The sequence below is a fragment of the Petaurus breviceps genome, unplaced genomic scaffold, assembly GCF_028583685.1.
Source record: "Petaurus breviceps papuanus isolate PSGF00001 unplaced genomic scaffold, PetGlider_PUasm1.0 128, whole genome shotgun sequence".
NCBI classification, from domain to species: Eukaryota; Metazoa; Chordata; class Mammalia; order Diprotodontia; family Petauridae; genus Petaurus; species Petaurus breviceps.
The window spans coordinates 2,172,574-2,196,393 of record NW_027185664.1 but is presented as its reverse complement, the minus strand read 5'-3'; the positions used below and the strand labels follow the sequence as shown (position 1 = coordinate 2,196,393).

The 23,820-nt window shown below is 35.4% G+C and overlaps 2 protein-coding genes across 5 annotated transcripts in view; one reads left to right on the top strand and one right to left on the bottom strand.

Moving 5' to 3' along the window:
* The window catches only part of LOC138171463 (activated RNA polymerase II transcriptional coactivator p15), a 216,307-nt gene that overhangs the window by 33,850 nt on the left and 158,637 nt on the right, over positions 1–23,820 (top strand). The window lies entirely within an intron of this gene.
* The window catches only part of LOC138171428 (zinc finger RNA-binding protein), a 76,402-nt gene that overhangs the window by 27,910 nt on the left and 24,672 nt on the right, over positions 1–23,820 (bottom strand). For 3 of the 4 annotated variants that reach the window (XM_069100943.1, XM_069100935.1, XM_069100955.1), the window contains 8 exons: positions 13,961–14,208; positions 10,474–10,665; positions 9,223–9,511; positions 8,368–8,555; positions 6,544–6,663; positions 5,818–5,963; positions 2,299–2,461; positions 294–499 (listed from right to left, as the gene is read on the bottom strand). In XM_069100943.1, coding sequence (XP_068957044.1) covers positions 294–499; positions 2,299–2,461; positions 5,818–5,963; positions 6,544–6,663; positions 8,368–8,555; positions 9,223–9,511; positions 10,474–10,665; positions 13,961–14,208 — 1,552 coding nt within the window. The remainder of the gene's footprint in view (positions 1–293; positions 500–2,298; positions 2,462–5,817; positions 5,964–6,543; positions 6,664–8,367; positions 8,556–9,222; positions 9,512–10,473; positions 10,666–13,960; positions 14,209–23,820) is intronic. The other variant, XM_069100949.1, reaches the window with a different exon arrangement.

The following is a 23,820-nucleotide window of genomic DNA, read 5'->3' as shown; positions in this document are numbered from 1 at the left end:
CCTCTTCCATTAATCTGGGCAATTTATATTTTTGTGAGATGGAAAACCTCTGATAGATACAATGTCCAATCAATTCCACAGAACTCATTATGAAACATGCTACTGGTCTCCTGATACAGAGGTGATGAACCCACAGTGCATACTGATGAATGTTTTTTGGACATGGTCAGTGTTTTGCTTGACTATGCATATGTGTTATGAGATTTTTATTTTTCTTTCTTTTTTCAATGAGATTAGGCAGAAGAGAATGCAGATTCTGTTCACTGAAAACAAGAAAAAACAAAAAAACATACCTGTCTTTACCCCCTTCTTTCTTGTCATCACCTTCTTTGCTTTTGCTTTTCTCATGATCAGACATATTGTCTGAAACAAGTTTGAGAGCCCGTTCAGTGATAGAAACAATTTTCTGAACTGCTTGTAACTCCTCTTCAGTTGGATATATAGCTGCATGCTTTGTCATTACGTAACGGTCATCAGATGAATCAGGACGACGTAAAGGCTGTGTAGAAGAAAAACTTTAATTACTTTATTTAAACAAATAATTTGCTTCTGTTGAAATATTTAATTTTCAACAATAAATTGGAGAAATACAAATTAAAGCACTTCTAATGCTCTAGTGCCCATCCATTAAATTGGCCAAGGTTTACAAAAAGAGAAAATGACAAATATTGGTTGGGGTTATGGAAGAACATGGACATGGCTGCATTGTTGGTGGAGTTGTGAATTAGCCTAGCCATTACTGAGAAGAAATAGGGAATTATAAATTAATTCTATTAAACTATGTAGACCCTTTGATCCAGTTACACTATTTTTAGTCCTATACCACAAAGATATCAAAGAAAAAAACATCTCATGTACAAAAATATAGTAGCTTTTTGTAGTTGCAAGGAACTGGGAACTAAAAGTGGTGCCCATCAGCTGGAGAATAGGTGAACAAATTGTGGTATATGACTACAATGGAATCCTATTATGCCATATGAAATGATGAAAGGGATAACCTTAGAGAAACCTGGGGAAGACTTCTATGAATTGATACAAATTAAAGTTAGCAGAAGCAAGAAAATAATTTATATAACCATAAGAATATAAAGAACAATTCTGAAAGACTCTCATCAATTTAATGACCAACAACTATGATTCCAGGACCAATGAACCTGTCTTCTGACAGAGGTAGAATTAACATGTAGAGTAAAACACCAATTTTTTGGACATTATTAATACCGGACTTTGTTTAATTATTATGCTTATTTGTTATATTTTTTTTTTGCATGGGGGAGTGGTGGTGAAAATAAAATACTTAATAACTAAAAAAAAAACAACCACACAACCAAATAAAAACCCTAACATTTAATTTTTTTCAGAAATACATTTTTTACTTTTAATAGCAATAAATAATCAGTCACACAAAACTTTTAGATCTACTCTATGCTTTTTTTTTTTTTAATACCTGTAAGCAAATTCAAAATTAGTTTTTTATTTTTTTTTTTTTCCACAAAAATCCCCCCCCCCCCACTCTTGATTCTATCCCTCTGGGGATTAGAATGTTTAGATAAATAAACAGAATATTTACATAAGAACACAAGTGTGGAGTTGGAAAAGACCTCTGACATCAGCTAGTCCAATTTCATTTTACAGATTAGGAAACTGAGAGGTTAACTGACCTACCCAATGTCACAAAGGTAGCAAAGCAACATAGGCGATATTTAAACCCTAGTCCTATGACTCCAGAGCTAGTGGTTTTTTTTTCTGTACAAGTCCCTAACTTCAATGTATTTTCATCTTGTTGGTCCTTGAATGACCTGGACCTCTCTTAATGAAAAAAGGAGAACTAAATCTGAAGCATGATGATTAAAATTAATGTTCTTCATCAGAAGAGATCTACTTCTATAGTTTATCATGTCTTGGTTTTCATACTTTTTTTCTTCACACATTCCATAAGAACAATTTCATATGATCAAGGAAAGCAGGAAAGCAAAAAGGCTCCAAGACACTTGTAAGAGAAAGCTGGAATATGCTTAGAGATCAAAGTAGAAACCTTAGCTCCTCTCTGTACCCCCCTTCTATGCTAGAAGACAAGAAGAGCTAAGTGGCCTTCTATGCAAACAAAGTTCAAGTTGATAACAAGTGGAAATCAACGTGCTAATAAAGGAGTTCTGTGGAAGCAACAAGGAACCCACAGGAAGTTCTCATGTACCCAAACACCTAGCTTGGTAGGCTGGGTGAAAATACTCACAGCAATACTCAAAGAACACTTTTTCCCTCCCCGTCTCACCCCAAATTTACAGGACAGACACTTACGGCGGGTCCCTGAGGCTGAGGCGGCATCCCTGGTCTGACGCCCAGGAGGCCTAGAGGCCCTGGGGGGCCATGCGGGTATCCTCCGTCGGGCATCCGCCGCCGGTCATCCCAGTGATGCTGCTCTTCCTCCACTCTTCTCCAGTACATGTCTTCTTCATAGCGTCTAAAATTATTTCACATTAGATGTTTATGAATAAAAATACATACATTGCTAATAAAATAATTTTGGATTCGCCATTAGGTCATGATTTGTGCTCAATGAAGAGCAAAACACAAAAACCGGGGAAGATTCACGCTAAACGTTTACATTCTTCTCTATCACATCTAATCACACCACTTTGATTTTATAAGCGGTCCTTCTATGGAACAGCAGCAGGGAAAAACACAAAGGAGAAAAAAGGAGGTAAAAACGCTACATTTAATGCTCAGGGACTCTGAGTGGAGAAAGTATCATTCCTCCCAACTTTCTTCTTTTAATTCTGCCTGACCATCTCAAATTCATCTGTTCTTTCTTGTTCATTCCTCATTCTAAGCTACTAAGTCATATTAATAATCTCTTGCAAGACAGAATGAGAACTGACAATATTTTGCAATGAAATTTCTCTAAGAGGCTAGTGGGGATGCAAACAGTTGGCTCAGAGTTTTTAAGGACAGATTGATTTTTCTACTTTGAGAGTAGGAGTAATATGCGTGTATAGCTACATAAGTGTATATACACATAAACATGATATACACACATACATATACATGGATATGCAGTGTAGTATAATGCAGTGTGGACAGAGTTTGGGACTCAGAAATGAGTTCAAAGTCTTTTTTTGACATTGGAGCTCTATAACCACAGGTGAATCTCTTAACAGAAGTCTTAGTTTTGTCATGGAATATCAGCTGTAATATTTACTTCAAAAGGATCATTATGGGGTTCAACCGAGAGTCTACTTTGTAACCTATACAGTATTATATCAGCTATTTTGTAGCACCAATTTATTCCTGTGAAGACCAATAAGGCTTGAGTCATATCTGCTGAAGAGTGCAACTGGAGGCTAGACTTGGGGTTCATATAACTCAGACTTTCAGGAGACATGTAGCACATATTCAGACTGATATGGGAGGTACCAAGTCAAGAGTTAAGCACCTATTATGTGCCAGGCACTGTGCTAAGTGCTGGGAATACAAAGCAAAGTAATAGAGTTCCTACTCTAAATGAGCTCACAAGTTCAATGGGGAAGATGACAAATAACTGTATAAACCAGTTATATACAGGATAAAACAGAAATATTCAACCAAGAGAAAGCACCAGAATTACAAGTGATTGAGAAAATGCTTTCTGTAAGTAGGTGAGATTTTAGCTGGGCCTTGAAGGAAATTCAGAGAAGCCAGAAGACAGAGATGAGAAGGGAGGGAAAAGGGCTGGAGTTGAGAGATGGAGAGTCTTGTTCAAAGAGTAGCAAGGAGGCCAGTTTCAATGGATCTTAGAGTGTGTAACCAGGGAGAGACAGGAGTGTGGGGAGGTCATGAAGAGCTCTGACCACCAAACAAAGTGTCTTATATTTGACCCAGGCGATGACAGGGAGTCAAGCCACTGACGTTTACCGAGTACGTGAGTGACATGGTCATATTTGTACTTCAGGGAGATCATTTAGTTGCTGACTGAAGGAGACAGAGGAGTTGGAAGAGATTTCTGGTAGGCAGAAGAAACCAGCAGGCTATTGCTAGAGTCCAGGTAAGAGGTGACAAGGGCCTCACAAGGGTGGTGTCCATATCAGATGAGAGAATGAAGAATATGTGTGAGATGTTACAAAGATAAAAGTGAGCAGTTGAGAATGACATCTAGTTTTCAAGACTGGGGGATTGGGAGGATAGAAGTACCCTTGACAATATTAGGGAAATTTGGGGAGAGAGGAGAGTTTAGATAATGAGTTCAGTTTGGGACATACTGAGTTTAAGATGTCTATGAGACAGCTAGTTCAAGATGTTTAATAGGTAGTTGGAGAGTTGACACTAGAGGTCAGGGCTGGATAACTAAATCTGAGAAGCATCAGTATAGAGATGGTAATAAAATTCATGCAAGCTGATGAGATCACCAAATGAACTTGTATAAAGAGAGAAGACGGCCCAGGACAGAGTGCTATAAATAGGGACAGGTCCTAGATTAAATTATTTCACTGATAGAGGCAACTCTCTAAAAGTGTAGGTTGGCACCCTTTCTTCAACATATGATCTCAGAGATTTGCCTAGCACACTGAAAGACTAAATGATTTGTCCAAGACAAAACACCCAGCAAGTGTCACAGCCAGAAGATGAACCCAGGTTTTCTTGTTTTGGAGATCAAGCTCACTATCTACTGTATCACATAGTCTCTTGTGCTACAGGTATAATACCAAGTATAGTGTTTAGTGATCATTTTGAAAAAATACAAATAAGAACAATTTAACTACACTACTGGGCCCAAATGAGTTAATAAAACCATTCTTATGCTAAGTCACAAATTCTATAAATCACTACACTTGAAACTCCTCAGAAAAAGGTTTTTTTTTTTTTTAACATACTCTACATCAATTACATATATTAGTTTTCTTGGAAATAATTAAATGTTTCCCAATTTTTCCATTCAGGGTGTATTATAATTGAATTTAATATAAACCCACTAAACTTGTTCTTTCTTGTTTTGTCCTCAAAGAGGAAATAGCTATCACTTGTATTGTTTCTTCATATATCTGATTACTAATACAAAGATTCTGAAATCTACCTTAATTGTTGAAACAATTTCTAATATATAAATCAAATTAATTCTTAATTGAATATTTGCATTTTAATAAATGATATATTTTTTTCAACCAATACCACAGCTCCATCTGTACTAGTTTGTACATTTTTATTAGCTGATTTAATTTATAAAAGTTAATACACTAGAATCAAAAGACCAAACTATTTGCCTCTAAAAAGTCTTTGTTATAATGTATATGTGTGGCCTAGAAACTATAAGGCCCCAAAGGAGCTCTTATAGCTTCCCCAAATGTATTAGTAATACAAGTTTGACAGATTAGCTAATTGTCATATTGAAAAGGATGAAGAAGCTGGCCCTAATGGAAGGAAGTACAGAAAAAGGAAAGAAGCATGAAAGTCTTGGAGATGGGAGGGTAAGGATGGTGGTGATATCTGACTAAGATACTGATTTAGAAGAGGCCAATTCTAGTTATCAATGGGGACAAACCACTAGAAATCTAGCCCCAAGCTCTACTGCTATCTGAGGCTACCTAATAATTCCTTAGACGTGAAATTTAACATTGGCTCTTTTTCTTAATTTTGCTAAAAAAGCTCCAAATAAGTTATTTAAGGAGACATAATGCAAGTAGATCCCTGCTGCTGCTGCTCCCTGAAAGTGTAAAGTACTGTACACAAACCTACCTTGTCTAAAAACATCAGTCACCATTAATTTATTTATTCAGTCATTCACAACTAAACTATTTAGCAAGTATGAAGCAATTTTTCATATTTTATTAAAGTGAAAAATAGTACCTCATTTCCATTCTCCAGCGTTCTTCCTCTTCACGTCTTCTCCAGTATTCTTCCTTCTGCATTTGTTTCCTCATTTTCTCTTCTTGGATCTTTCTTGCTCGAATACTGGGCTTTACTTCCACTTGCAAATCTGGATTTACTTTTTTCTACATAAACAAATATTTTAAAATTTATTTTTCATCAGTCTTTTCAGCACAATTTTTCAACATTCTGTGTATTTATTTAGTTACATATTTTTCCCATGGAATACAAGTCACTACAGTAAAACCTCACTGATTCAAAATAATTAGGAGGAAATTCAGTAAAATTATGATAGCTTTCAGACACATATAGTAACTCAAATTAGATCCCCAAAGTGCTGTATGCAGAAATTACATCCAAGACTCTATGAATGTGTAGAGAGTCTCACACATCCTTCAAACACTCTATGGTCATGCAATTATCATCTCTTAGTATGCTCTTTAAAAAAATCCAAAATTTCATAATATAAAATCAAGGTCCATTGCCTTAAAAGAAAATAGGCAATTGGTACATGGGTATTAGTTTCAAATACATAAAAACTGCAAAGTTAAGTAAATGTGGGTGAAAAAATAGGTATGTCCTATGGGTCACAACACCCATAGAATATGAGTTCCTGTACGGTCAGAATAGTGTCATTTTGATTTTTTGTTTTCTAGGATATAAATGCTTAATAAATACAAAGTAATGACAGCAATCTCCACTAACTTTATATTGAAGTCTGTGCCTTCTCCCTTTTAAGTGCATTTCCTTGGCATTGGGATCATTAAAGCTACACTCACACAGCTTACAATGGAACCGAATTACTTTCCCTTCGTCATTTCGTACCTAAAGAAACAAATGAAAAACATTAAAAATAGGAAAACATATTATGTTTATAGAATGTTAGAAATTACATCATTCATTCACTTTTAAAATTCTGTAGCCTAATGATAGAAAGGCTATTTCATTAATCACAATTAGTTGTAGTCAAAGAAAAGAAATACAAAATGTCTGGAGTTGTCTGTGAGCTTGACAGGATGGCCCATATAGAAATTTAGATAAAGATTCATTTTTTGACTCTGGCCCATAAACAGTTTCTGTTGTTAAAGCAGGACCTTTATAATTCAATTAAGCCTGCACTTGTTAAATACCACTGTGTTAGGTGATGCCAATTTTATTTAGGTCTGCATGTAGAGACTATATCTATATACATGATGAATTGAGTCACTACTGAAATTTGAGCTACTACAACTAATTAGGAGCACATGTAGAATTAAGAGAATCTCAAATCTAGAAGGCATCTTAGAAATCATTTAGTGCAAAACCTCTCAGGCTTCACTACAGCTTAGAGAACTTACCTGATGTCATTTAGTCATTAACAGAACTCAGAATTCCAAATCTTCTGATTCCCAGGCTAAAGCTTTTTCCAATTAACAGCTATCTGGTATATTTTTATGTTATATGGACTACTGATAGATTTCAGTTTTTACTTCCAGATTTAAGGGTGCTCCTAACCTTGATTCTCAGAAGTACTGAGGATCATATATCCAGCATAAAACTAGGAATTGTGTTAATTTTGGATGGGTGAATTTTGAAGGTAATTGAAATATACTTAGTTATTTGCAGATATAGCTTAATTATCTTGCTAGTTAGTAAATTCCTTCAGAACAGGAAACTTTAATGTACCACCTCAAAATCTAGCATAGTTTCTCATTAAGTAATGGTGTTTTAGTGTAAGTTTTCCTAAAAATTTATTATATATTTTCCCTCCTCAATACACAGGAGATAAAGAACACAAAAACATTTTATTGATGATTTAGGGTCATTATTGAGAGCTTTGGAGGCTACTGAAGTAGATTACCTTATGAGAGTGGCCCTAATAATATAAGAAAATGTTTTAAACAGCCTTCCTTTTACAAAGTACAATTATTTAACAAGCACATTTGCTCTTTTTTTCTGGTGGTCAGATAACATTCCTCCCTGCTTCAATGTGCTCCTTTTAGAAGCCTTCCCCATAGGTAAAGTTTTATTGTTTTTTCATCTAGAAGGTTCAAAGTATCCCAAGTTCAGAGGGAGTATGGAAGCCATCTCTTCCAATCCCTCTCATCTGAGCAAGTATACTGAGAAACTAAATGTTTCCCAACTTCTCATCTTCAAGGATGTTTTGGCTTATTAAATAAGTATTTAACACAGTTTTACAAATAATAAATACTAAGCTTCCTTTTTCTCTCTTATGAAATAAAATGCCAAGGCTTTATCTGGGCTATTTTCTTTAATATTGAGACTTCTTTTTGCTTATTTCTACCATTCTGGATAGTTAAGTGTCACTAAGTATGCTGCTATTAGGCAGAGAATAAAAGTGAAAAACAAAGGAACTAAAAGCATTTTCAGCCTATAGTGAACACATTTTTGAAATTGTTATTTTATTTAATATGATTAAAATAGAAGTTATAAAAGATTTGCAAATGAATAAATCCTCTCCCCAGAAACACATTTTCACAACAAATCTATAGTTTGAATTTTGTAATAACCATATTCTCATTTCAATACCTCCTCAACATAGTCATGGCCTACTGGCTGAACATCACTCTGCAAAGCAGCAAGAGTTGTAGGTGTCACTGGGTCTGATGGGTCTGATTTTACTTCTTGGGTCTGTACAGCAGAAGTGGCAGGGGTAGGTTTAATACTTTCGGTACCTTTCAAATCTTCTGTTTTAATTGACGGCAACTTATTGCCACCTAGAAAAAGGGTATATATAAATTTGTAAATTTTAACCATAAACAAATTTCACATGAATTAAACTGGATATGTCGATAATCTTCCTATAATAATACCACTACTTAGCAATTATGGACATTTTGATTTAAGGACTCGAGTCTTAAAAACATTTAGCTTTTGCTGTTTATTAACAAGTAGAATAAGTAAGTGTTCATAATATCTTCACTTTGAGAAACTCAAAACTATTTAACAATTCATCCTCATTAGTCTGGGTGGTTATCTCCACTTTACAAATAGACCAAATTTTCACACAGGATTTTTCATTTTTAAAATTCATGCTGCCCAAGTGAATTTCAACAAATGACAGATGAATGAAAGCTGAAACAATCTTGTCTTCAAATTCCCTTTTATATTTTACCAACTTTTGATCACTTGACATCTAATCTTAGCTTGCTTAAGTGTTTTGTAAAAATAGGTTTAAAACTATTAAGATTCTTTTTTAAACTACTGGCGATGACTATCCTGCTAAATAGGTGAAGAAACAAAAGTACAAGTATATGGGCACAAATAACTAATTATATTATTTATAAAAATAACATTCCAATTAGTTTTCATATAAAATACTATCTTGTAAATTTTTTGAATTTTCTAAATATAAGTTTCATAGCAAAGGACATGTATACTTGCCAACAAAATTTATTTTGGGTGTAGATGTTTTCTTTGCAGCCATACTTGGAGGCACTGTTGATGCTTTAGTGTTTGATGCTGTATTGAGACCTGTGTTCGTAGCAGGTGTCAGAACTTTGACTGCAGAAGTTACAACTGAAGAATTCACAGTACTGTTGCTAGCTGCAATACCAGAAGTAGAGGCAGTTGATTTAGAAGCAGATGCAGCTGTTGAAGAAGTAGCTTGGGTAACAACATTTGGTTCCGTTGAAGGAATGGGTTTGCCAAGTTTTGTGTGTAACTTTACCACCTATAAAAACACATTAGCATCTGTCACACTGTGTAGAATATACAGATTTTTAAAGTAATAAACAACACTTTACAATGAAGTCCAACTATTCCCTTTCTATTCAGTAAAATTTTGTGTGTTATAGACTTTTACATATTTGCTTCCTGTTAAATCCATGAATAAACAGATAATCTGCCTATTATTTACCTGGGTAACCTTAGGCATATCTGCCTATTATCTAGCTGGGTAACCTTAGGCATACCTGCCTATTATCTAGCTGGGTAACCTTAGGCATACCTACCTATTATCTAGCTGGGTAACCTTAGGCAATTCATTAAACATCTAGGCCTCAGTTTCTTCACTTGTAAAATTAGGAAGCTGTGATAACTTACAGCTCAACAAATACTATTATTGTTCAGTTTAAACTTCAACAGTTAAAATACAAATTTTTAATTTGCCTATAGAATTCCTAGTATATTCACATGTGAATATAGGCCACTTAATCTTTGAAGAGGATTTATTTTAAATTTCTACAGTATCTTACAACTAAAGAACTTTTATTTTCACAACATGACTATGAGGCAAATACATAAATATACTCATTGCTTCTACCTTATTTAGATAAGGAAACCAAAGCAAAGACACATTAAATGACTTATTCAAGGTCATATTCAATCAGACAGAAGGTTAACAGAAAGGAAATATTAGCACCTGATAATTTTCCAAGTAATGAAATTAGTCCTCTAAAGTTTCTACAAGGTAAACTTAAGGAGCAAATTCAGCAATACATTAAGTATTTTAGTTAAAGGAAGTGGAGATATCACTGAAATCATGAAGCAATACTGTTAAGTTCTATGAAATTTGAAAAGCAACCTTTACTTCTACTTAAACCCTTATCCCAAAGATGACATAAGGGGTATATATGTAGGCATTATGTATGTGTGCGTACATGTGTGTGTCTGTGTGTGAGAAAAGGCACCTACTTTCTGATGCTTAGCACCACGAATGTGTGCTGCATATGCATCTGCTCCTGTACAAGACACATCACAGAGCTCACAACGTAGTTGATTTTGAGTCCCACGAATGGAGGTGCTGCTGCTGCTGGTGTTTTGAGAAGCTTTCAATGCAGCTTCCTTTTTTTTGTGTTTCTGTCCTTCTAAATGCTCTTTATAAGTCTGTTTTAAAAGAAAACATTTTCCTTCATTTGTATACCATTCAGTATAATCTAATTTATAAATCTCTTAATACTCATTTAAAAGTCAAGATAACTCTGTTCCCAGAAGTAGTTGAAGATTAGATTGTAGAATTCCTTACAAACTAGCCAAATTTATTCTAGCGGATTGGTGGCTCTGTCGACTGATTCTAATAAAATACAGTAATTTTCAGAATCATGGGAGTTCTCCTTTACAAAAAACAACTGATTAGACAGAAAGGATATGCTTCTCCTTTTAAAATCAAAAGATAGTAATGGTAAATGTATACCTATCATTGGCAACAGATTCAAAAGCAAGTAGGGAAAAGATATTTCTCTTCCATAAATAAATATCCTACATCAACAAAAACTCTAGCTATAGTCCAATACATATAAAGATAATAGCTTACAAATAGATTTTAGTTCCAAAATACCATCTGTCATTTAACTGTTTGGAACTCTTCAATTTCCCACAGAAACATTACAAATGGTAAAAAAGCTCATAGGTTAGTTCACAAAAAACTCATTTAACACATAATCTAAGTGAAATATGCTAAAGAAAAAATGAGTTAAATTTCTAACACATCTTCAATGCCAGTACTACTTGAATAAAAGTAGTTTTACTTCTAAGAGAATGAGGAAGCAGAATAATAGGATCATTCATTTCCTTAGAAGCTATCTGGACCCCCTCATTTTACAAATATGGAGACTGAGGCCTAACAAAATTTAGTGACTTGCCCAAGGTCAGGGTCTTTAGGACACTTTCCAGGACTTTTGAGGCTAACAGTGATCCTTTAATGAAATCATATTTGACTTCAAAATTTATGTCTTTTCTTTCAAAAAAAGCATATAATTAATTAGCATTACTCATACATACAACAGACTTTTAGAGCTGACAGGGACCTTAGAGATCTAATCTAGCGTCTTCATTTTAAAGATGAAGAAACACAGAGGTCAAGCTTATAGTCTACTAGGCTATGCACAAAACAGATGCTCAATAAATGTTTATTAAATCAAAATACCTCCAAATCAGTTTCGATCGGCATAGACAGGCCTAGGATATTAGATTTCTTGACTGTCAGTCCAGTGCTTATACATGTATCCCCCTAAATGTTAGTACCCTCTCCCTAGCCAGCTTCAGACACTCTTCACTTATCAGTCCAAACATTTCCTTGCCATTTCCCCTAGACTAAACTAACACCAGAGACTATATATTCTGAGGTACTTAACCTATTCAGTTTTGGAATTTCTGTCCTGGACCCCATGCTGTCTTTATTGGCAAATTTTTAAGTGAAAATTTATATAGGTAGGTAGCCCAGCATATATCTAGACAAGACTCAGCCATGCTTCATATTCTACCCTGGCCATCTTGTTACCCACCCTGCCTTGGTATGTATTCATTCCCTCCTTAAATAATTTTATATTTACTTATTTGTGTACATGTTGTGGGTTCCATGGCCTCAATCAGGAGAATATAAGGAGACAAACTGTCTTGTTTTTGTTTCTTTATTCCCAGAGACTAAAAGTGTCTTACACATAACTGGAGCTTAATGTTTGCTGAAATGAAGCTATACTGGCTCAATTCATTTACAGTCTTATAATCATCCCTCATCAACAAGTACCATATCCAGTCCTAAATTCCATAATTTCTTTTTGTGTTCCATACACATGACATTCTATTATTTCATAGTCATGCCTAGTATTACATATTCAACTCTAAGAACATTTTCTCACATGAAATGCTCTAGCTTTTCTATCTCATGTATTCACTCACTACAAAGAACATCTAATTCTTATATAATGATCACCCCTCATAATATCTCTCTCATCCCATCTGTCTGTTGCCCATTCTGAAATTCTTACATCTGTATCTCATAGAATCATTTCTTCTTACACTTACATGAAGGCTCCACATAACCTTTGTAAACTCACATTCCAACACTATAATATCATTATATACCCAGACTGAGGCTTTGCATATTTATCCTCAATGATATAACCCTTCACATGCTCGTTCCAGGAGCCCACATGCCATACATATACTCAACTCCAATGATATTATACTCCCTTAGAATGGAAGATGGATGGCAGTCATACATATATTCAAGATAGTCTTAAATTGGGTACCTGTAACTCAGTGATTATAGCTGTTTTTTTTTAATGGCCCAAGAGTTTTAAAGGCAATACAATACCTAGTCAAACAAACCTAATCCAGGAGGCTTAAGACAAATTAAAGCTTTGAAGATTTAATACATTGTGGGAAGGAAAACATCAAGAACCTGCCTTCCCCTTCCTAGAAACACATCTGAAACTTTCCAGCTACTAAATTCTCATTGTGTTTTCAGGCCCTTTAGAAAAAGGGAAAACAGACTATGCCTGGGAAGAGATCTGAATATGTCTGATACTGACAAGGGACAGACACATATCCTTATCACATATACATAAGAAGAACTACTGACTAGAAACAAAAAAAGAGCAAGGAAAAACAGAAAGCCTCCTATGCTTGTTTACCCAGCACTCTGAGTGAGCTTTCACTGCACTTTTCTTGTTGCCAGAATTCCTAAGCCCTTCCCTATACATGATGTGACTATAAAGCAACTAGATGGCTTTCCACATGCTACACACACAAACTAGCCACTATTTTAGTTTCAACTTTTAAATAAATCCATCTTTATATTAGGATGACCTGTAGCTCTTCTAAAAATTGTTCACTAAAGGTTCTTACACTATTTCAGAAATTCCTGCTTATTTCTTATTTATTTGTTTATATGCCCTAAAAATATTACAGTAAACAAGGTTGCCTCATCTGTAAAATGAAGAAATTATGCACCTTTAGGTCCCTTCTAGCTCCTAAAGTCTACTGAGTTTATGAAACTCCCACCAAGATTAAAACAGAACTTTAGAGAGATTTAAGAAAAAAGGAAGGTTATATCCTTCTTCCCAAAATGGGAGTTTTCTCCAAATGCTTATAAAATAACGTGTATTTTTGTAAGGAAAGAAGGCAAAATCCAAAATAGACATAAAAACTGAAGTTTAACTTAAAAAAAAAAACCCAAAACGTCTTTCATATAAACAGCTATAGGCCTTTCATTTACATTAATATTCATTACTGTTCCTCTCTTAAACTATTATTTTCAAGTCTCAATAGCAATAACTCCCTTCAAACAAAAATGCTTTGGCCAAAATGGCACTATTTTAAGGAAAAAAAAAACTTATAATGCCGTCCACACTTATTAAATATGATCATTAAGACTTGCAGTAATATAAAATGTAGATACCTGTGGTCCAGCACAGCTGATCTTACAAACATCACAATAATGAATCTGGGGTGGTTTGGGAGGCTGTTTTGGTTTCAGTTGTTTATTTTGGAATGGTGCTTTTTTAGTAAAGGTGGTCCCTGTCCAGGCAGCTGTTGCAGCAGCAGCAGCAGCTGCTGCTGCCGCTTGTTTCTGTTGCTGCTGTTGCTGTTGGTAGTAGGAGGAGGCAGCTGAATATACTGCTGCTTCATAACCTGAATAAGAGGTACCTTACAAATAAAAATCAAACAAATATTATTTACATAATTATAAAAGTCAAGTATTCAGTAATAAAGTTTAAGTTACCAAATTATGTTACTGAAATTCTGTTAATTAAGTATTCAAATGTATCACCATTTAAACACTGTATATCTTCTATGGAATTCAAGAGGAACCTTACTTACCTTTTTCTATACAATTATGCCTATCTATTGCACTTAGAAATAAGCTAGATGCTCTGGGAGATACAAAATTATATATGATCCCTCAAAGAAGTTTGGTCTAAGAAACTAAGGACATATACTTTAAGGAAGAAAATAATCAAATGGCATAGTCTGAGGTATGCTATTATAGGAGTTCAAAAAAGTGTATATCAATTAATATTAGAGTAAATCCAGAGTTGGTAGTCTTGAGCTGAGCTTTGATTGAGGGATAAGACTTAGACAGGGAGAAAGGCCTCTTTAAGTCAAACTAATATGAGTGAAGGCAAACAATTAAGCATGAATCACCATAAAAAGCTTGTGGGGGCCTGAGAGAAGGATTCATTTACAGTGAGGAGTAGTGGGGAAATCAGTTTGGAGATGTAGATTGAAGCCAGGTTATAAAGGCTTTGAAAGCATTATCAAAGAACAAGAGAGGAGTTTTCTGCCTTCTCCCCAAGGTTGAAAAGACACTTTAAATTCTATCTCAACTGGCCAACAATACACAGGGTTCCATAATAATTATCCTAAGTCCTTGCTCTCATGACATTTCCATGACATTTTGCTAGCTCTCTCTGAATAATCTTTTTGTTTTAAAATGGATAGTTTCAGCTAAAATTTCTATTAAATGACAAAAGGGCTTTGTGTATTAAGTCTACTTAAAATCAAAACAACTCACATTATCCCCATAATATTTAATTCTGTTAACACACTAAAACCTCTGGAAGTGAAAATTGCTAACTTGAAAATTCACAGTATATTTGGTTTGAGGTTTTTTCTTGAGAGTTGAGAGATAGGGACAGGTTATTGGGAAAGAAGAAATGCTTCTAAAGCAAGGAAGGGAGGAGATACCTTTTACTTAAAGAGATATGATTCTTCTGGTTTTGGCCTTTCTGATATTTGAAACCTGTCATGCTATCTTCTCTACCACCAAACCAAAAAATAAAAATAAATCAGGAGAAAAGGTGAGATAGGTAAGAATTTGAGAAGTAATAGTCAAGTAAGCCTGAACCTAGAAAGGGAAAGAAATTACATGATAGGAAGGTGAGTGATATATAAAAGTTCAACTGGGTTTGTGTGTTGGACTATGTTGCTGGATAGACAGAATGGAAGGCTTTGTAGATGAAAGACATGAAAGAAGGAAATCTGAAGGAGTGGAAAGCCTCAGAAATGAATACACAGGAAAAAATTGGTAGAGCCCACCAATCAAAGGTGTTTAAAGTGGTCTGAAATAAAGAGTAAAAATTATTATTCTAATGAATACCACAACAGATTAAAAAACAAAACAAAACTTTCGCATTTTTTTTTACTGAACTGACCAAAAGAAAACTATTATTATTCACTCTCAATTTTTATGTATGCACACACAGCCTAATCCGTTCAGTTATTTACTAACATAGAAGGTGCAATTACACTTTAATGAATACCAATTGTGATTAATGGGGATCTTCCATACACAGGTTAATAGCCCTTACTTTTCCAGACTGGCTCATGTGGCTACACATTCTCTTAAATGCAAAATCCTGGGTGACGCAAAAAACAAGTTCTTAAACATTTCCATCAACCTAACACAAAGGTATGCTTCCTAATACTGTATATAGGCACTGTAACTGAATTTGATAATCTGTAAATGGCATGTGACCACCTTTTAAAAATGTTCTAGTGAGCGGGAGGGTATGGAGAGGAGGTGGATTGGGGTTTCTGACAAAAACAAGGCAGCTTGGGCTTTGTGTCTAAAGGTCCAACTACCAAGAGTTCTTTAGCTAGAGAGAGATAGAGTGGAGACCAAGAGATCTGGTGAACAGACCTTCAAATTTTGTATACCTGTCTATGTATAGGAGTCCTTAGGAAATCTCAAATTAAAGGGAGGTTAAGTATCCCCTAAGCTGGAGGGTGGGAGGGAGGAATTGATCTTAGGCTCCAAATTTTAATTTTCTTCAAAATAGAATGAATTATTTAGTGAACCAGGTGAGATTACTTTTCAAACCCTTCTATACAGCAATTCACAATTTGTCTTTCTATCTGAAGCCCAGGTACTAATAACTAGGAAGTAATCTTCATCAAAAACAAAGCAAAATAAGACACAAAACTCCCATAAATCACTAATTCAGTATTCTTATTGGGAAATAACATTTTCTGGACCTGTGATTTTATTGGTATGGATGAGGCATTTCTTCTACAAATGCAGATCTATAATTTATAGTCTTAAAGAACTTTGTCTACGCCAAGAATTTAAGTAACATGTGTAAGGTAGTATGGTTAGTACGTGTTAAAGGCAAGACTTGAATTCAGGTCTTACTAATTCAAAAGCCAGCACCATATCTATTATGTTGTATGACCTCAAACAGGCAAAAATTAAGAAAGTCATACGTTAAAAGGTAGCATGGCTCGTGCTAGGGCATAGATAATTGTCCTTGAAATTAAATCCTACTTTTTAGTATCTACGAGCTACGTGAATGTACAATTAATTTAACTCTTAGTACACTGAACAATTCTCTACAACTATAAATTACAGAGGAATTGACAATCTGTATTAGTGGAAGGCATTTCTAAACCAGGGAGTTTCCCCACATTGATATAACAAAAGTCTAAGGAAAAATCTCCCATAAGCCCTGCCCTCCTGTCCTGTCCCTCCATCAATTTATGTGTCATTCAAAAATAAATATAAAATGACATCTTTTATTCTTTACAAGGAGGGTTATTCTGTTTTTTTTTACATAGCATCTCCTCTAATTTGTTGTTTATGTATACTGAACACATAACTAATTATATATAAATAAAAACTTGTCCTCTCTAAACCCAGACAAAAGTAAGCATGAACTTAAGTATAAAGTAAATATTTGTTTATGTATGACAAAATGTGACTATATGCAAATAAAATCTGAAAGGGAAGTATGCAATTGGGGAGGATAATTCACAATGGAGATAGGTACAAATAGAAAACAAATTAGGCAAAATTTTTTTATAAAGGTTTTCTCATATAATTTCTTTCCTTAGTCCAACATGTTTCTCCTCACTGATTCCCACATACTTCTTCAACTTCCAGTCTTTGCCCTGCTAGACCTCTTCTACATCAAATTCCAACTTGCTACTTGATTCTGTTTACATACAATATGACTGAATTTGTGAATGGCTGAACTACAGCTTAATAGTTGTTAAAAAAATAAACCAAAACATATCCTAAAAAGCAGTTTGAAGAATAAGCTGGGCATTTAAAGACTCAAGGGAAAACAAATTCTCTACAAGAACTACATATGAATACCTAGAAGAAATGATGTAAGAAGTTAAAAAATGAAATAAGAGGTCTAGAGGAAAAAATTGGGAGATTAGTTTAGTAGACAGAATGGGAAACCTTACTCAAGTAACGGACACTACTAAATTAAAATCAACTCAACAGAAATAAATGACACCAGAGACAGCAAGAAATATTAGAACAAAATCAAAAGGCTGATAAAAAAAAGGGGAAAAATAAAAACCTGAACACTATTTCAAGAAATCATAAATGAAAACTGCTCAGTTCTATTAGAACCAAGAGGACAGTGATGTCAGTCAGAATCCACAATCACTTTCTAGAACAAAACAAAATCTTCTGGGAATATCAGTCAAAAAATCCAGAGCTACTACACCAAAAAAAAAAAAAAATTGTAAGCAACCAGAAAGATACAATTCTAATACCAAGAAACTATATAGGATCACTTAAGACGTGGCAGTTTCTACTATAAATGAGAGATCTTAGACTACAATATTCCAAAAGGCAAAACACATAGGTTTACAACCAAGAATAACTTAGTTTTGCAAAGCATTTTTAACTTGCAGGATTATACTACAGGGGAAAAAATTCACTTTTAATGGAAGATAGGACTTTCCAGTATGTTATTTGAAAAGACCAGAGCCAAGGAGGGTCTGTGAAATATAAACACAAATGTCCAGAAAAAGGTATACTGATTCAAACAACTAGAAGCTATAGACTGTACTGTTAACACTTTTATACACAAAGAAATCCTTACTGTCTTAAAAAAAATTACAGAGGGAGCTAAATAGGAAGAACAGAGGATGTAGAGTTAGACTGGTTTTTTCTCAGGTTCTGAATGGGGGAAAGAGAAGGAAAAAGGACAAATAAAGTAGGGCAGAAAGGAGGAAGGAAATGGAACTTTCTATTTCTCATAATTGCAGTGTGTAAGATAAAAAGTATACAAATATAGAAAGAGGTGGCAGATTAGGCACTAGATGAACCTCATTCCTTTGAACCAAAGAAGAGTTAAACATGTTCAGTTAAACATAAACTGCTCCCCCTCCCTCAACACAGGATGGTATAGAAATACATCAAAGTCAACAGGGAAATAGCAGGCATAAGGGAGGAGGGAGGATTGAGAAGGAGGATAATATTGCAAAGGGAAATATCATAAAGCAAATAAAACTTCTAGTCTTGAAATAGTTATTAAAAGGGTGGGTAGGTGGCGCAGTAATAGAGCACCAGCCCTGGAGTCAGGAGTACCTGAGTTCAAATCCAGCCTCAGACACTTAACACAAAAACTAGCTGTATGACCTTGGGCAAGTCACTTAACCCCAATTGCCCTCCAAAAAGCAAAAGAAAAAATAAAAAAAAAGAAATAGGGATTAAAGGGTAGCAGCGGAAGAACCAAAATATAAGGGGATGCCCATCAAGTAAAGAATTTACCAATTTATGGTAAATGAATCTAACAGATTATCACACTATAAGCAATGATGGAGATGATTTGAGAGAATCTGGCTAGCATAATTAGAAAAAGAATGAGATGTATTACAATTTATATAATGATAGCAATACTGTAAAGAAAAAACAATTTTGACTTGGGAGCACTGTAATTTGGCTACCACATCCCTGGAGTTTTCAATTGGGGATCTTTTTCTAATCATGTTCAGTGGATTCTTTCAATTTCTGTTTTGCCATCTGGCTCTAAGATATTGGGGCAGTTTTCCTTTATAATTTCTTGAAATATGCTATGTTCTTTTTCTTGATCATGGTTTCAGGTAGTCCATTAATTCTTAATTTACATCTACTCGGTCCATTATCCAGATCAGTTGTTTTTCCAATATATTCCACAGTTTCTTCTATTTTTTTCCCCATTCTTTTTATTTTGACTTTATTTTATTGTTTCTTGATGTCTCATGGAATTATTAACTTCTACTTGCCCAACTCTAATTTTAAGAAATTATTTTCCTCAGTGAGGTTTTGTACTTGTTTTACCACATGGCCAATTCTGTTTTTTAAGGTGTTATTTTATTCAGTATTTTTTATACTTCTCTTATAAAGATATTACTTCTCTTGTCATAATTTTCTTGCATTGCTGTCATTACTTTTCCCAATTTTTCCTCTACCACTCTTAATCTTTAAAATCAGTTTTTTGGGGGCTGAAAAAAAAATCTTTCTTTAGTTCTTCCAGAAATTCTTGTTGGGTCCATGTTCAATCTACATTTTTTTCTTTAAGGTTTTGCTTGAAGATGTTTTTACATCATTGTCTTCTGAGTTTGTGTCTTAATCTTGCCTGTCACCATGGTAGCTTTTTATGATCAGGTTCTCTTTTTGTTGTTGTTTGTACATCTTTCTAGTTTATTTCTTGATGTTGAATTTTACATTAAAGTTGGCTCTGCTCGTGGGGGGGTAGGGGCTAACCACTGCCCATAGCTTCAGGCTTTTTCACCAAAGCTAGTGCTACATGGGAGGGAGGAGCTGTCTGTACATTCTCTTTGTTCCCAAGGTGGCATGACCTCTCAGAGAGAGGCGTGGTCACTTCTCTTCTCTCTGTATCTGGGGCTGGTAGAGGCCTGGTTCCCCTGCAACCACAAGTGCTGGCACTTCTCTCAATCTAGAACTGCAACCAGGGTCCCTGCTCTCCTGTGACTGCAAGTACTCCTCTCCCCCCCAGAACTGTAACCTAGAAGCGGGTAACGGGCAGTGGAGGTGCTAAACAGCTTCTGGTCCTGTGCCCAATGCCAGGACACAAGGACCCTGGTAATCTCTTTCTGACCAGTTGTCCAATCTCCTCACTGTCTCTGGGAAGCAGGAGTTCCCCAAACTGCTGCTGCTGCTACTGCTACCACCTGCAAGGTGCACAATTGAGGTTGCTGCCCGTTGTGCTTCTGACTAGTCCCCATCTGAGTTTCACAGGTCTCTCCTTCTGATCTTCTAAGTTGTCTTGGGCTAGGAAAATGTCTCACCCTGACCTTTTAATGACTATGCTGCTCCAGAATTCAAATCGAGGCATTATGTTAGTAGTCTGGAGAAGAATGCTGGGAGAGTTCAGCTGAAATGCTTCCTCTACTCCACCATCTTAGCTAAAAAACCTTTGAAAAAACCAAAAACTGATCCATGTAATGACCAACCATATCTCCAAAGAAGGAAGATGAAGTACCTCCTGACAGAAAAGTGATGGACTCAAGGTGCTGAAATAATCACATTTTTGGATATGGTCGCTGTACTGATTCATTTTACTTAACTATACTATTTGCTACCAGGTTGTTTCCCCATCTTTCTCTTAGTTTTTAATGGGGGTGGGGAGGAGGAGAGGGGAAAGGTACCTGGAAGAAAGGGAAGCAATAGTAAAGCACCCAAAAAGGGGCACTAAAGCTTTTTTTTTTTATTAACACACAGAAGAGCAAAAGGAAGCACAAACAACTGTTATGACAGTAATATGTGGAATTTATATCCTTTGCCTCCTCCCAAAATAAGAAAGCTGTATGATATGGCAATTCAGGCTCCTATTCAATCCTCTTTTTTGTGTTATGCTCTTTATACAGAAATACTTTTTGGGTGGTTAAATTAAGCATAAAAATAAAATCTTAAATATTAAAATAGGAAAACAATAGAGGGAACTTATTTTGAACCTAATTCTGACTAAGAAACTGGTAAGAAATGAAAGGAAACCGTGACTATCAGAGTTTTTCATGGAACAGAAGAAGCAAGCCATATATAGAATGACATACATGTTAAATTTGAGGAGGTCATAAAAAAGGTAGGTAGAAATGGACTAATATTTTGTAGGGAAGTTGGTCCAATAAAGACAAGAATCTCTCAAGAACAAAATTCTAAACACACCAAGAAATGATTCTGAGGAAAGACTAATATAGATATACAGGAACCCCTCTCTTCTTTCCAAGCTGACTTCAAGCTCCACTTCAAACATGAAACCTCTGCTCAAATCATCCCCTCACCTCCAAAGGCAAGAACCCTCCGTAATGGTAATGGTAATCTGTAGATCTTCCCTGCCCCTTAATGAGCCAGGAGGGGATTTGAAGATAAATTCTTCCCCTAATAAGCTGAATGTAGTCACATGGAGGGTGTGGCGGGAGGAGTTTGCCGAAGGGTGGAGCGGAGCCCACAGGAGCTGGGAGTCACAGTCTGTTAGAGGCCTGGGAGGAGAGTTTGTTTCCGAGGTAGACACATAAGCTTGTGAGTAAATACTGGTTTGTGGGAAGGTTAAAAGGATGGTCCGGCTCTCTGCTACACTGTGGTACCTTAACTTCTATGTCGCTGTGATGGATTCAATTTCCTGGTGTTGGGATAAATGCTTTGCTTCTGCCTCCTACATGGAGAGTGTTATATCTTGTGATCCAGCATACTTATAGTGACTATGGGCGCTGTCAATATTGCATTGGTGCTACACCCTCCCTCCCTATTTTCTGCTGGTTGGCATGTTTTTATATGTTTACAGTATATATTTAAATATGTACTTCTTGTCTCCCAGTTAGAAAATAAGTTTCTTGAGAGAAGGAATTGTAATATTCTTCATATTTTATATATGCACCTAGGGTAGGACTTTAAATGTTTTTAAATTAATTTAAATTTTTAAAAAGCTTACATAAAAACAAAAGGGCAAATGTCAGATTGAATACAGAAGAGTAGATGGCAGAACTGTGTCAGGAGAAAAAAAATCTTGTACACGAACATAAATGAATATTAACTGTGTTGTAATAAACAAAATATGAAGAACAGAAATCTAGTTATGAGAAGATATATAAATGATGCAAAGCGAAGAGAATCGAGCAGAATCAAGAAAACAACATACACAATGACTACCACACACACGGGAACAAACCAAGTGAAAGTGGATGGTATGACATTTTAGTAACCAATCTTGACTCCAAAGAAGAGACAAGAAGACAACCACATTCCATTCTTTGAAGAGGGAGGGGACTGACAAAGTAGGGAACATAGCATATAAGTCTGGACTTCGTGTGAAAAGAAAGTTTAAGTCTTTTTCATTCTTTGTTATAGAAGATGGGTCCCTGGGAGGAAATGAGCAGAGGGATATACTGGAAAATGTAGGCTATATAAAAACAGAAGACAGCAAATAAAAATGTAATGAACACTAATGCCCAGAATCAGCTGAGGGTGGTAATAATAATAATATTAATAATGATAATCAATATTTTGTAGCACCTACTATGTACCAGTCAACTGTACTAAACACTTTACAAATTTTATCTCATTTTAAGCTCACAACAATCCAGGGAGGTAAGTTATCTATTATCTCCATTTTACAGAATAGGAAACTTAGGCTAAATGAGGTTAAGTGACTTGCTCAGAACCACACAGCTAACGAGTACATGAAGTCAAATTTGAACTGAGGTCTTCCTGACTCCAAGGGGAAGGGAATAAGCATTTATATTGTGCCTACTATGTGTCAGATATCGTGCTAAGTGCTTTATTATCTAATTTCATTCTCACAACGACCCTGTGAGATTGATTTTATTGTTGTTGTTTGTTTTTTGGTAACCTGCCCAAGGTCACACAGATAGGGAGTGTTTAAGGCTAGATTTGAACACAAGTCTCTGACACTAAGCTGAGTGATCTATCCATTGTGCCACTCAAACCTTATCTAAAACTATGCTGCTCTAACAAATGATACAGACAATAAAAAGGTAGTTTTAAAAAGATCTACATTGGGGTTAATAGGAAGAATAAAGAAGGGAGGGGACTGCTCCTTGAGGCTGATGGTAATAAGAAATCAGTCTGCTTCAAGTGTTTCTACCAAGGAAGGTAATTTCTGGACTGGGAAAGAACAAAAATGGTTGCAAATAATTGACATGTTCTGGCAACATACAGATGCCTCCAAGTTCTAATTAGTAGGTCTAGAAAAACAACACCCTAGAGTACTGAAAGAAATAACAGATGCAATTGCTGAAGTTCTGCCGATGACCTTCCAGGAGCCAAGATGGTGGAGTTAAGCAGGAAATCACCTAAATTCCCCCAAATTCACCTCCAACAGTTATAAAATAAATCCTCAAAGTGAATTCTGGAAAAGCAAAACCAATAAAAAGATGGGGTGATTTTCCAGCCCAAGACAACTTGGAAGGTCAACAGGAAAAGGGCTGTCTCACTTGAGTAAAAGGAGAACACAGTCCAAAGCAGGAAGCATCTAGGCAAGCCAGTAAGAGGCCCTG